This window comes from Chiloscyllium punctatum, chromosome 9 (genome assembly GCF_047496795.1).
Source record: "Chiloscyllium punctatum isolate Juve2018m chromosome 9, sChiPun1.3, whole genome shotgun sequence".
In the NCBI taxonomy this organism is placed as follows: Eukaryota; Metazoa; Chordata; class Chondrichthyes; order Orectolobiformes; family Hemiscylliidae; genus Chiloscyllium; species Chiloscyllium punctatum.
Genome location: NC_092747.1, coordinates 112,405,075 through 112,419,628, shown reverse-complemented (window position 1 = coordinate 112,419,628; position 14,554 = coordinate 112,405,075). Strand labels below are relative to the sequence as shown.

Sequence of the window (14,554 nt, the reverse complement as noted above, 5' to 3'; positions counted from 1 at the left end):
CCAGAAGGATTTTTCCAACAATCGGCAATGGATTCATAGTCATTATTAGACTCTCATTCCAGACACTAATTGAATTAAAATTCCACCATATGCCGTCATGAGATTCAAACTGAGGACCCCAGCCCATTACCTGGGTCTCTGGATTAACAGTTTAGTGATAATACCAATAGGCTGTCACGTCCCCATAATACATTTTTTGAAAGGTCTCATCTCACAGACCATATACCTCATCATAGACCAATTTTTTTATTCATTAAAGAGTATTGATATCATCGCAAGGGCAACATTTATTGCTCACCCCCACTTGCCATTGCAAAGCTGTGCCTTCTTAAACTACTGCAGTCCATGTGATATAGGTATACCCACAGTGCTGTTGAGGAATTATTCCAGGATTTTCGCCCACTGACCATAAAGGAATGGTGATAGATTTCCAGTCAAGATGGTGTAACTTGGAAAGGAGCTTGCGGATGGTAATGTTTCCAGGTATCTCCTGGTCTTGTCCTTATCAGTAGTAGGACTCGTGGGTTTGGAGGGTGCTGTTGGTGTTTGGTGAGTACTTGCAGTGAATGTTGTTGCTGCTACCCACTAATGTGCATTGATGGTTAACATTGAAGGTGTGAGATAGGGTGTTGATCAAGCAGGCTGCATTGTTCTGGATGATGTCAAGTTTCTTAAGTGTAATTGGAGTTGCACTCCTCCAAGCAAGTGGAACGTATTCTATGCTTTTTCATTCAAAAGGTAGAACAATGTATGTTTAAAAATAGTAGTGTACCTGAAGTTCATGTCCAACATGTCACTTGTTGAACCTAAAGTCAAGACTAAAGTTATTGGACATTGGTTGCTTTCAAATGTGTGTTCTACCATGCCTGATAAAACTCTGTGTGTGTCCAGATTTGGTCATTAACTTAATCCTATGTATGTTGTAATGCACATAAGTCACATGTCCATGAGTTTTGGAATGAAATTTATTTGAATTGTGTTTGGAAATGTAATTTCCTCTGCAGGTGGATGTGACTTTGGGTTCATACCTTGAATTGAAAGAAGGTTTCTGAGTGCAGTACTCCCTCCATTTTCTATTGGTGTTAGTTAAATATTTGGGTCTTGATATATCAGTACCGATTTCCCCTTTGAATCTTGTTAAGTCTTTCTAGAAATGGTTTTCATCTCTTAACCTGCATGCTCTGGAGGTGAATGTTACTTAAGAGATGGGATCACAATTGTTTGAGAGTCGAAAGGGAGAGAATTCCAGGTAGACGAGTGGGAGGGCAGGTAATGTAGACATTCTTTATGTCTGGCTATCCAGATCTATTTTGGTTTGAGCCAACCAAATCGTTGTCTGTGAATGTAACCAGGGTGCAAGCGCGATCACAAAATATTACTGTTCCTCTGCTACTATTTCAGCAGGAATTTGCATAAACTTTACAGAAAATTTAAATGGGATACGCATGGATGAGTCCCATGACTGTACAGCAAAAAATTTTATCGGAGTCTGAAAAGGGCAGCTTTTACTGATCAACTCCAAAGGCAGAACTGCCTTCATACATTAACAGAAGGGGCAATCAAACCTGCAGCACACATTCATTTTGAACCATCTGGGGTGCAGCAGCTTCTTTTGGCATTTAACAGTGCCAGGATCGAGATGAGATTTGACCAGTTCTGTTTGATTTCCAAATAAACGTTTGTGTGACATCTATGACTACACATTATCTGCCATTTCCTTGAATTCTGGAGTTCTTGCTCCATCGTGAGATTTCAAGAGTTTCTGATTCTTTCCAGGAAGTTAGTCTTTAATCTGCTTCCACCATCCTTTTAGGCAGGACATTCCAAATGATTTTTTTTCTTAAAAACGTTAACTTCTTGCCTAACGTCTGCTTCTTTTACCAATCACTTGAAATCTGCATCCTCTGGTTACTCATCTTTTGCCAGTGGAGTCAGATTTTCCATAGTTGCCCAATCAAAACCTTCTCATAACCATAATATTTTGTGCTGCACTTCCTCGCTTATCACCTTGGTACATGGGCTTCTGTCTCTTTGACAGGAGCTGTGAATTTTGGACCAGCCTGGGAGGAGGCTTTGGAGTAGTTAATTCCAATAGTGATTGGGATTTCTGATGGCAATTACCATAAACCCTCATTTTTGGGAGCAGTTAAGATTTACAGTCAACAATAATGATTCCTAGAGTTAAACTAAATTGTAATTTTTCAAAACAATGATCAGTTATAAAATATGATTAATATTTCACAAAATGTAATCTCTTTCATGACAATAAACAGATGTTCAGAAAACTATGAAATATTGAAGAACAATGTGGTTTGTTTTTTTATTAATTTGTTTTAATATTGCTTCTGCTTTGGCTGAAAATGTAACATCTTTATTGCTGAATGGCAATACTTAAGGATTGTTTCATCTCATTTCCTGTCAGCTTATTTCAACGACATTGCAGTGGGTGCAGTGTGCTGTAGAGTGGATCATTCGCAAAACCAAAAGCGATTGTACATCATGACTCTGGGATGCCTGGCACCGTACCGCAGACTAGGAATAGGTAAGCTGAGCAAGAAAATCACAAAAACATGATTCCTCTGGTGCCTCTTAACTCCTGAAGTTTCTTATCTAATAAGGCTAGGTTACATTGATATTTGTATTCCTTGGACCATTGAAACTAAAGAGCTGATCCAATTACAGGGTTTAAAATACATCAAGACATTTATAGTTTTGACAGAAAGTTGATAGTATTAGAGACATTAGATTGGGAGTACTCACATTGCAGTCACTTACTATATTAAATGGTGGTGGGAACCACAATGGAAGAAACCGCCTGTCTTTGAGGTTGGCTTTTTTTATACTGATGTGGTTTTGTTTAATCCTGTGCACTTCTAGAACATTATTACAAACATTTGTTATGACTATTAAGCATTACAGTTGCTGGTTAGCTTCATTGGTTAGTTCCATTGGTCAGCTCAAGGCTTCTGTGAATGAATGATTCAGAAGCACTATACAATGTCATCAGCGATGTCTTCACTCCTATGAGAGTTATCATAGAATCCCTACAGTGTGGAAACAGGCCCTTCGGCCCAACAAGTCCACACTGACGTTCTGAAGAGTAACCCATTTAGATCCATCCTGTTGGACTGTGACTTGACATTTACTCCAAACTAATGCACCTAACCTACACATCCCCGAGCATGTGGGCAATTTAGAATAGCGAATTCACCTGACCTGCGCATCTTTGGACTGTGGGAGGAAACTGGAGCACTCTGAGGAAACCCACGCAGATATGAGGAGAATGTGCATATAGACAATCGCTCAAGGCTGGAATCTAACCCGGATCCCTGACGCTGTGAAGCAGCAGTGCTCACCACTGAGCCATTATTTGCCGATACTCTTCGAGTCATAGAGATGTATAACACGGAAACAGACCCTTCGGTCCAACACATCCATGCTGATTGGATATCCCAACCCAATCTAGTCCCACCTGCCAGCATCTGGCCCGTATCCCTCCAAACCCTTCCTATTCATATATCCATCCAGATGCCTTTTAAATATTGCAATTGTACTATCCTCCACCACTTCTCCTGGCAGCCCATTCCACACAGGCACCACTCTGTGTGAAAACATTGCCCCTTAGGTCTCTTTCATATTTTTCCCCTCTCACCCGAAACCTATGCCTTCTAGTTCTGGACTCCCCCACCCCAGGGAAGAGACTTTGTCTCTTTATCCTGTCCATGCCTCATGTGATTTTATAAACCTCTATAACGTCACCCCTCCGCTTCCGTCGCTCCAGGGAGAACAGCCCAGCCCATTCAATCTCTCCCTGTAGCTCAAATCCTCCAAACCTGGCAACATCCTTATAAATCCAAACTCCCCCAAAACTAACCATGGACAAGCATTAGGGTTTATGTTATTTTGACACTCATACTATAGAAGTTCATTTGGAACTCCTGAGAGTCTCATTTTTCCCATTCCATGTGAAATGATATGAACTGTTTCTTTTTCATTAATTTCCTCTGGAATAATTTGTCAGGTGTCAGTGTAGAGTTGACTGTACTTGCTGCCTGCTGACCCTACTGGAACCCAAGAATAATATTTTTGGAGTCACTCTGGATGAGGATGACTTTAAGCCAAAAGTAATAAGTAGACTTTATTTGTAAGCAGACTGCTTTTATCAATTGGAGATGTCGGTATTGGACTGGGGTGTACAAAGTAAAAAAATCACACAACACCAGGTTATAGTCCAACAGGTTTAATTGGAAGCACAAGCTTTCGGAGCGCCACTTCTTCATCACAACCACCTGATGAAGGAATAGCACTCCGAAAGCTAGTGCTTCCAATAAACCTGTTGGACTATAACCTGGTGTTGTGTGATTTTTTTACTTTGGCTTTTTCAAAGTAACTGCAGAAATATATGCCTGGAGGAAGTATTGTCTTTGGAAAACAAACTGCAGTAGATCATAAGACGTGGAAGCAGAAGTAGGCTATTTGGCCCAGTAGGTCCACTCTTCTGTTCAATGAGAATTCATGGCTGATCTGATAATCTTCAACTCTGCTTTCCCGTCTTATCAATAATCCTTGATTCTGTTACTGATTAGAAATATGTTTATCTCAGCTTTGAATATACTTAATGACCCAGACTCCGCAGCCCTCTGCACTAAAGGATTCCACAGAATTCCCTCTGAGGGACAAAATTTCTCCTCATCTGTCTTTAATTGTGTGACTCCTTATTCTAAGATTATGTCCTTGCTTCCCAGACCTTTTCCTGCAAGGTGAAACAACTTCTCCGCATCTGCCATGGCAAATCTCCCAATGATATTATGTTGCAAAAGTCTTCTGCAACCTCCTAAGCCCAATGAGTACATAGACTTAGCCTCTGTCATTGCAAAAGTTAAAGTTACCTTTAATTGTCTGCCTCTCTTTTTGATTAAGGGTGTTACATTGGCAGTTTTCCAATTCTCTGGGACTTTTCCAGAATTTAAGGATTGTTGGAAGATTGCTATTGATCTATCCACTGTAGCTAGTTCCTTTAAAACCAGAGGATGAAACCCATCAGATCCAGGGACTTATCAGCTTTTAGCCCTGTTAGTTTTCTTAGTTTTTCACTAGTGATAATTATAATGTTTATTTTTCTATGTCTAGAGGACTGTCTTTCTACTCTTGGGCTTACATGGGCAAGACTTCTCTTGGGGAAGCCAGAAATTACTTTTAGACTCTAGAATAGCGAATGAAAACCAAGACTTGAATTTATCAATCTTGGTTTATTCCAAAGTGCTTCTCAGACAGGGAAATACTTTTGAATAGTACTTGCTGCTCTGCTGTAGTAATTATAAGCAACCAGTCCACAAACAGTAAAATCACACAAGCAGCATGGCAACAAAAGCTAAATCATGTTGTAGTGATAGTGACTGCAGGATAAATAGCTCAATGTTAAGATACCTAGGACAACTCCTACGTCTCTTCAGTGCCATGAAATCTTTTATGCCCATTTGAGGGGACAGATGAGACCCCTTTAGTGTTGTATCTGAAAGCTGACCCCATCAGTAATGCAGTACTTCCACAGTATTATACTAGAGTGCCTGAATTTTGTGCACAAGTTTATGAATTTATAAAATATATTCAGAGGCCATTTGGCTCATTCAGTCCGGCAGTCTTTTTGAAGAGCCTTCTGAAGGTGCACAATCCCTGACTCCTTATGTATATCCTTGCAGTGTTTCTTGACTTTCAAGCATTTATTCAATCCCTTTGAAAATTGCTCTTGAACTGGTTGTATCACCCTGTCAGCTAGTGCATTTTACTTCATAAGCTAATAAAAACCGAAAGACCTGCAAATGCTGGCAATTAGAAGCAAAAGCACAAATTGTTGGAAAAACTCAGCAGATCTTGCAGCATCTGAGTTTTTCAGCTGTTCTTCATGTTACTTCTGTTTTGCCATTCACCTGAAACCTGTGCCCTGATTCTTCAGCCATTGCAGACAGGTTACCTTTATTACTTTATTAAGCACTGAAATTAACATGGCAACCTTTGATTTTTGTTAAACAGTGCTTTCAGAATTTAAGGATTGACCTTCTCTGATCTAAAGAAATCAATCCAAGCTTCTATCAGACAGGTTCTAGCAATGATGGATTACAATCTAATAAATCTGTTAAAATTTTTTACGTTTTTCCTGATGGGTAGTGTACAAAATTGGACATAATACTGGTTCAGCTCTAGTATTTCATAAATGTTTAATGGAACTTCCTGCTTTGGTGCTTTCTGCCTTCCATATAAAGCCAGAAATCCCATATTCATATCCTTTACCAGCTTTGTTTTAACCTGCTTTGACACTTACAAGGATTTCAAGTTATCAACCCTCAACCTTCTGACCCAAAGGTGAGGATGCTGATACCTAATTTTAAATTGATTATAGCAAGAGTGCTTTGAGCATTTGAGATTTTAATTTTGTAAATTCAGAAAGTCTATTTGCACTTTTTGGTGAGTAGGGAATATGTGTTCAAGGAAGGAGATGGTGAGGTGAAGTTACGAAATATCCTGTCAGAAACCATAATGGAGCAGAATCTATGATTGTCTTAACAAGCATAATGTGAAAAAGAAAAACTAAAATGTATGAGATAAAGAACATTTCCATTATGGGTGGAAACCAGATGAGAAGGTTAGGCCCTGATACAGTGAACATTTAGAAATCTAAGTGTAGTAACTAGACTTAAATACAGTTTGCATTTGGCCAATTCCTCTGTATTTGTATTTCTCCTTTGTGATCTTCCTTCTTTTTCTCCTCTTGTCGCCCTATAAACATAGCCTTCTATTGTTTTCTCCTTCATATTGTCTTGCTTCCCTTTAAGTCTGTCTATGCTATTCACTTCAAGCACTCCCTGGGGTAGAAGCTTCCATATGTTTGGTATTCTTCTATATTTGAAATTGAAATGTAAAGGTGATCCATTCCAGTAGTCACATTAATAAAAGTGTAAACGTAACAATTTGTTATTAGTGTCCATTCATGCTTAATTGGCATAAAACCTATCCCAAAATTAAGTGTATTATCAGCTGAAGGCAGGTCAAGTGCCAAATGTTCTTTGCTGGAATGGAACTATGAGTGAGACGTTTGGAATTGGACACAACCCATATCAGAAAGTTACTGCGTGGTGCTACAGATATAGTAGAGTAGTTTGGCTGGATTGTTATTCTTGATATCTGGACTCCATCTTTTAAATAAACACTCAAATAATATTTTATGCAGTCTCTGTAGCATGCTGAACTGAGTTTGAATAATTCCACGTTTGAACAGACTTTGCTGTATCTAAATCAAATACTGGAAATATTCAGATTGCATTGCAATATCTCTGAAGAGAACGTTAACATTTCAGGATGATTATCTTTTGGAACAGTTTGATGTTCTGCTTAAAAACTTCTAATTGGAGGAGTCATGGAGATCTGCACCATAGTAAAAATGCCCTTTGATCCATCACGTCTGTGTTTGTCCAAAGCAACAACCTAACTATTCTAATCACGTTTTCCACCACTGGGCCTTATAGTCTTCTATGCTTTTGCATCACAAGTGCACATCTAAATACTTCTTAAATGTATGAGGGTTTCTGTGTGTTCCACCTTGCAGTGGTTGTTCCAGATTCTCACCACTCTCTGGGTCACAAAGTTTTCCCTCACATCTCCCCTAAACCTCCTGCCATTACCTTAAATCTATGCCGCATGGTAAAATTGATTGCTTCATTATGGGGAAAAAGTTTCTTCCTGTCTTCCCTGTCTATTTTTTTAGATTAGATTAGATTACTTACAGTGTGGAAACAGGCCCTTCGGCCCAACAAGTCCACACCGCCCCGCCGAAGCGCAACCCACCCATACCCCTATATCTACCCCTTACCTAACACTACGGGCAATTTATGCCCCTCATAATTTTATTCATCACATTCATACCTGTTCAATCTCCTCTGCTCCAAGGGAAATAACTTCAGTCTATCCAGTTTCTCTTCATAACTGAAACTGCAGCCCAGGCAACCTTCTGGTAAATCTTCTGAGCACCCCCTCAGTGCTGGCACATGCCTCCTATAGTGTGGATCCCAGAACTGCACATAATATTCCAGCTATGGCCTAACCAATATTTTATACTGTTCCAGTATAACTCTATGCCTAATAAAGGCAAGTGTACCACATATCATCTTAACTACTTTGTCTATCTTGTACAACAAGTCTATCTGATCATTGGTGCTTCCCAGGGTCTTGCCATTCATTATGTTTGCCTTGTTTGTCCTGCCCAAGTGCATCACCTCACATTTATCCAGATTAAGTTCCATTTCCCTTGGACCAACCTATTTATAACTTCTTGTAGTCCAAAGCTATCCTCACTATTTACCACCCCACCAATTTTTGCATTGTCTGCAAACTCACTGACCAATCCTCCTAGTCAAATCTAAATTATTTATATAAGCTGCAAACAGCAAGTGCCCCAACATTGTCCTCTGTTGGACCCAACTGGACATAGATTTCCAGCCTACCAAACCACTCAGAACCTTCTCTCTGTTTAGGCTAATATCTCTGATTTCTATAACCATATTATATCTCTCATTAGTGAACACTGACCCAAAATATTCCTACATTCTTTAATTCCAAGCACAAATCATCAGTGTGGTCCTTAATCGGCTCCATTCTTTCCTTCATTACCCTTTTTAGTTGTAATATATCTATAAAACAACTCAAGATTTTACTTTATTTCACTTACCAGTATCATTTCATTTCCCCTTTAGCTATCTGAATCTTCATTTGATGTTCTCTTTTTTTATTGTTTGTAGAAATGTGGGCATTGCAGGCTGGCCAGCATTTATGCCCGTGCCTAGTTATCCTTGAGAAGGTGGTAGCGAGCTTGCAGTCCACCTGCTATTGGTTGACTCTCAATACCATTAGGGAGGGAATTACAGGATTTTGATCCAGTGACAGTGAAGGAACAGCGGTATTTTTCCAAGTCAGGATGTTGAGTGGCTTGAAGTGGAACTTGAAGGTTGTGGAGTTCTCATATATCTTGTTGTGGTTCTGTTCGCTGTGCTGGGAATTTGTGTTGCAGACGTTTTGTCCCCTGTCTAGGTGATATCCTCAGTGCTTGGGACCCTCCTGTAAAGTGCTTCTGTGATCTTTCCTCTGCCATTTGTAGTGGTTTGAAGCTGCCGTTTCCGGTTGTCAGTTCCAGCTGTCCGCTGCTGTGGTCGGTAAATTGGGACCAGATGAATCTGTGGATGAGTACCATGCCTCTAGGAATTCCCTGGCTGTTCTCTGTTTGGCTTGTCCTATAATAGTAGTGTTGTCCCAGTCAAACTCATGTTGCTTGTCATCTGCGTGTGTGGCTACTAAGGATAGCTGGTGGTGTCATTTCGTGGCTAGTAGTGGGACCACGCTACTATTATAGGACAAGCCAAATAGAGAATAGCCAGGGAATTCCTAGAGGCATGGCACTCATCTACAGTTTCAATCAATAAGCACATCAACCTGGACCCAATATACTGACCACTGCAACGGACAGCTGGAACTGACAACCAGAAGCGGCAGATTCAAACCACTACAAATGCTGGAGGAAAGATCACAGAAGCGCTTCACAGGAGGCTCCCAAGCACTGAGGATGTCACCTAGACAGGGGACGAAACGTCTGCAACACAAATTCCCAGCTCGGCGAGCAGAACCACAACAACGAGCACCCGAGCTACAAATCTTCTCACAGACTCTCATATATCTGCTGCCCTTGTCCTTCTAGGTGGAAGTGGTTGTGGGTTTGCTCAGTCTGTAATCCTTTAAGGCTTCTGTTTTGAACCCTAGGTTACTCCCATAAGTCTCCTTTGTTCTGCTAATGCAATACTGTAAAGCTCTTGATACCTAGGGTTCACAGGATTTGATGGTCCAACCCTTTTAATTAGAGCATGCTGGTCCTGTACTCTACATATTTCAGTCTTCTATGTATCCAACTGTTCTGTGACAGATGTATCTGAAAGTATCAGCTCCCAGTCTACCTTGGCCAAATCAACTGATCTTAAAATCAGTTTTTCACCAATGAGAACTTTGATTTCAGGCCCATCCTTGGCTTTTTCCTTAACAATCTTGAATCTAAAGGAGTGTTGATTGCTGAGTACAAAATGCTCTCCCTCTAATACGTCAATTACTTGTCTAGCTTTATTATCTTTATCAGTCTTGTGTAATAGTTGGCAATGGAGCCAGTTGAATGGACTGCAACAGCAGCTAATGAGTCTAAATTCATCAGATTCCATCACTTATTGGCATTTTGACTTGTTTCTATCTTGAATTTGGGACCTGCCAGTTCAAAGTACTGATAGTCAGTTCACATCATTCAAATACATAGTGTTAATCACTGATACCGATTTAAGTATATGACATTATAGCAATTCCATAATATGCTGGAACCCTGAGAGCTGGAATGAAGAGTTAGTCTGTTACAGATAATGTATAGAAGCCAGAATATTTAAAGCCAGTTCTGTTATCAGATTCTGACACAAAAATGGTTGGGAGTTGTAGATTAATAAGCAGGAGTATTTTGTTCCAGTGAATCTCCACTTTAGAGATCCACACTGTCTGTGTGGAGTTTGCACATTCTCCCCATGTCTGTGTGGGTTTCCTCCAGGTGCTCTGGTTTCCTTCCATAATCCAAAGATGTGCAGGTCAGGTGAATTGGCTATGCTAAATTGACCATAGTATTAGATGCATTAGTCAGGGCTCAATGTAGGGGAATGGGTCTGGGTGGGTTACTCTTCGGAGAGTCGATGTGGACTTGTTGGGCTGAAGGGCCTGCTTCCACACTGGAGAATCTAATCAAGATTGTGATGCTGTCAAAGCACAAAATACTTACGATGCTGTTTTGTTGTAAAATATGATGGGCTATGACGACCAGCACCACCTGCAGGGAAGTTGAACCTCACATGAAGAGTATTCCAAAAACATAAAAGCTAAGGAAAATGAGTAGGTTCCATCATTTGTATTTCAATGTAAGACTTTAAAAGTATAATTCGCTGAAGTATAAGTTGATGTAAAAGCCCAGTTTTGAAGTTGGAATGCTAACTTGAAGTAGTTAACATAGACCTTTATGAAAGTTTAAAGGTGTCATATTTGTTCTAAAATTCAAAGAGCTTTTCTTGGATTGCATCTTGATATGGAAACTTGCAGTGAAGGTGCACTCTAGGAATTACATAAAGCATAGAGTCATAGTCATAGAGACGTACAGCATGGAAACAGACCCTTTGGTCCAACTCATCGTTGCTGACCAGATATCCCAACCTAATCTAGCCCCATTTGATTAGTTTTTTTTTCAGGGAATAAAATGTACTATGACTCAACATTGAAAGATTTATTCTCTTTATTGTTATTTAGGAACTAAAATGCTGAATCATGTGTTAAACATCTGTGAAAAGGATGGGACTTTTGACAATATTTATCTGTGAGTATGCACTGTTTTCTTCAAACCAGTTCCTTCCCAGTAGATAATTGGATTTAGAGATGGTTGTTCTTTAGGTTTCTATGGTGATGTTGCTTGTTTAGCAAGTGCACTTCTGTACACTCAGCAAATTTGTATCCTCCACCTGCACAGTCTAAATGCAAGCTTAATAACACTAATGAACATTGAGATACTCCTAGTATCTATCAATGGTTATTTATCAGTGGGAACTAGCTAATTCCTTTATTAGCCACGAGGCTGATCACTAGTTGGAAATCCTTTTAGATCTCCAGACTTCAAGTCATATCCACATCTTCTCATGGTGAATCCTCTGAACCTCTATCTTATAGTGGAGGCAGAGATATTGGTAGGGTGAATGCAACAGGTAAAGTGTTTTGTAATTTCTGTGGATATAGCACAACTGCAAACTAGTATGGACTGTGGAAAAAATTGTGAAAACAACTAAACACTTTGAATTGCAGTGGATGGTCAGTACAAAGTGTATAGAAATCTTGGAACCTCCTTGCCTTTAAGATCATATAAATGCAACAGAATAGGGGCAGCAGCACTCATCCTTCCTTCACTGTGATCAGGTTCCTTAGAATAGGTCTAGTGTTTATATGACAATAGAAATCAAAATAATTATTCATTCATTCTGTTTCCTTCGGGACTTGAGTCGAGGTGTTCCGACACAGTTGTATGTCTTCCTTGAAGATTAGAAGTTCAGAAATGGTTTTACGTACTGAGGTGCATATAAATTGCAGAATTTATTATAAAGTGTCAGCTTTGGGAAGGTATTCTTGTGAAGACATTGCTTGTGGGGCAGACAGGTGAATTATCATTATTGTTTTGAGCTCTGATTGAAGTACCCATTAGTTCTTTTATACTGTCTAAAGTGCACAGCATGCATAAGTAGCACCCAAATTTAAAAATAACATAATAGAAAACCATTTAAATAGCAGCAGGTTGGCTATTGATCAGTCAATGCTAGATGTATTCTGGACAGCTGTTGGAACTGCCAGTGACATGAATATGGTCACAGACTGTTCTTGGTGTAAAGTTGTTCCTTTCAAACTTCCATTGATACTGCAGACAGCAACTGTCATTTAAATTTGCTATTGGTTAATGAGGGTTTGGAACTGATCTGGCTTAGTTTTCCCAGAATGAACTTGCAGTGATGTTTATTACTTTGTCTCCCAATCCAAATTAGAGATAAAGTGATGTTTATCCACTGTGTGCTGGAATAGCAGTGCATGCACACTTCATGAAAAATTCGTGAAAAATCAAAAGATCTTGGTGCGAATGCTCAGTTCAATGTGTAAATTGAATCCAAAGCACATTCAGTTCCCTATCCTGAGGTGTCCTTGCTTCATTTCCCTTTGGGATGTGGTTAAGCCCTGTCTCCAGATTTGAACTGCATTTACAAACGTAAGAACAGCCATTACTGCAGCTGTACTATAAATGTGATCTGATATGATGCTGAATTTCTAAAGCTGCAATGTACATTAACACTGTGTTTACCTTTTCAGGCACGTTCAAATCAGCAATGAATCAGCTATTGAATTCTACAGAAAATTTGGCTTTGGAATAATAGAAACTAAAAAGAACTACTACAAGAGGATAGAACCAGCTGATGCACATGTACTGCAGAAAACCCTCAAATACATTTCTCCATGCCAGAGTGTGGAAAATCAAAAGTGAAATAGTGGCTGAGCTTGCACGTTTGTTGCCAAAAAATGTCTGTACAGACGGTTGGGGGGTGCGTGTCGAGAGGGACCTGTTCTCTACAACGCGTTGTGGCAATATTCTTACCACGTTAACCTGAAACCACTCAAAATTATTCTTGCATAAAGCATTCTGTATCTTCACCAGTTAGAATTAATGTATCTGAGACAAACAACCCATCTGCCAGAACTGTAATCAAAGCATGGGGTTTGGGCATGTTTTTATTACTTTACCAGGTTCTATATGGGATTTTTTTTTTGTTTTCCAATTCAAACGTGCAAAGAAGTGATCTGATTTTGTATTTAAAAGAAATTCAGACCTATTCATGCATAGTTCATTTTTTTTCCATAAAAGTTGAATTAGTACTTTCAAGAACTAATTGTCCTATGAACTTATTTGTGCCTATTGGAGTTATATCTCCCACTTTTCATTTCATGGAATAAATATTTCAATTTTAAAGGTGAGACTGGATAGTCTTGTGTGCTCACTGGTTCATTTTGTCAGCAGGAATCTTGTCCTATCCTTTGTGCTGCTGGCAAAGTCCCATGTGCCCACGCTTTTGTCTTGATTCCACTGTTTGTTTCTACTCAATGTCTAGAACAGCTATCTGTTTCATCACACAAGGCTGTGATACACAAGAGTTGGATGAGACTTCGCTGGAACACAAAGGGTCAAATGAAGTGATGAATGAAGTGTTGGATAAATTATTAAAAATTTACTTTTTAGAAATCTTTCATGTGGTGTGAATGTCACTAGCAAAGTTGTTACCTATCCCTGTTTGCCCTTGAGAAGGTGTCGAGCTGTTGCATTGAACCTACTGCAGTCTACCTACACTGGGGCAGCACTGTGGCTCAGTGGTTAGCATTGCTGCCTCACAGCGTCAGGGACTCTGGTTTGATTCGCCCCTCGGGCGACTGTGTGGAGTTGTATATTCTCCTCTTGTCTGTATGGGCTTCTTCCAGTTGCTGCAGTTTCCTCTCACATTCCAAAGATGTTAGGTGGATTGGTCAAGCTAAAATTGCCCATAGTGTCCAGGGATGTGCAGGCTATGTGGATTAGACATAAGAAATGCAGAATTACAGGGATAGGGTAAGGGAGTGGTGAGTCTGGGTGAGGTGCTCTGATGGTCAGTGTTGACTTGATGGGCAAAATGGCATGCTTCCTCACTGTAAGGATTCTGTGATCCTATTCTATGAAGTTGTAATATTTTGATCCAGTGACACTGAAGGAAGACTAAAATATAGATCCAAATTGAGATGGTGCATGGCTTCCAATTTGCAGCTGGTGGTTTTTTCCATACCTCTATTGCGCATATTATTCTACTTGGTAAGGTGCTATCAAAGAAGCCTTGGTGAGTTGTAATAATGCTTTAAAGATGGCGTACATAATTTCCCTTGTGCATCA

The 14,554-nt window shown here is 39.7% G+C and overlaps 1 protein-coding gene across 2 annotated transcripts in view; it reads left to right on the top strand.

The window, feature by feature from the left end:
- Positions 1-13,609, top strand: part of naa50 (N-alpha-acetyltransferase 50, NatE catalytic subunit) — a 30,512-nt gene extending 16,903 nt beyond the window's left edge. For both annotated transcript variants that reach the window (XM_072578081.1, XM_072578082.1), the window contains exons 3-5: positions 2,423-2,542; positions 11,362-11,428; positions 12,955-13,609. In XM_072578081.1, the coding sequence (XP_072434182.1) occupies positions 2,423-2,542; positions 11,362-11,428; positions 12,955-13,126 (359 nt within the window). In that variant the 3' untranslated portion in view covers positions 13,127-13,609. The remainder of the gene's footprint in view (positions 1-2,422; positions 2,543-11,361; positions 11,429-12,954) is intronic.
- Positions 13,610-14,554: the final 945 nt, after the last annotated feature.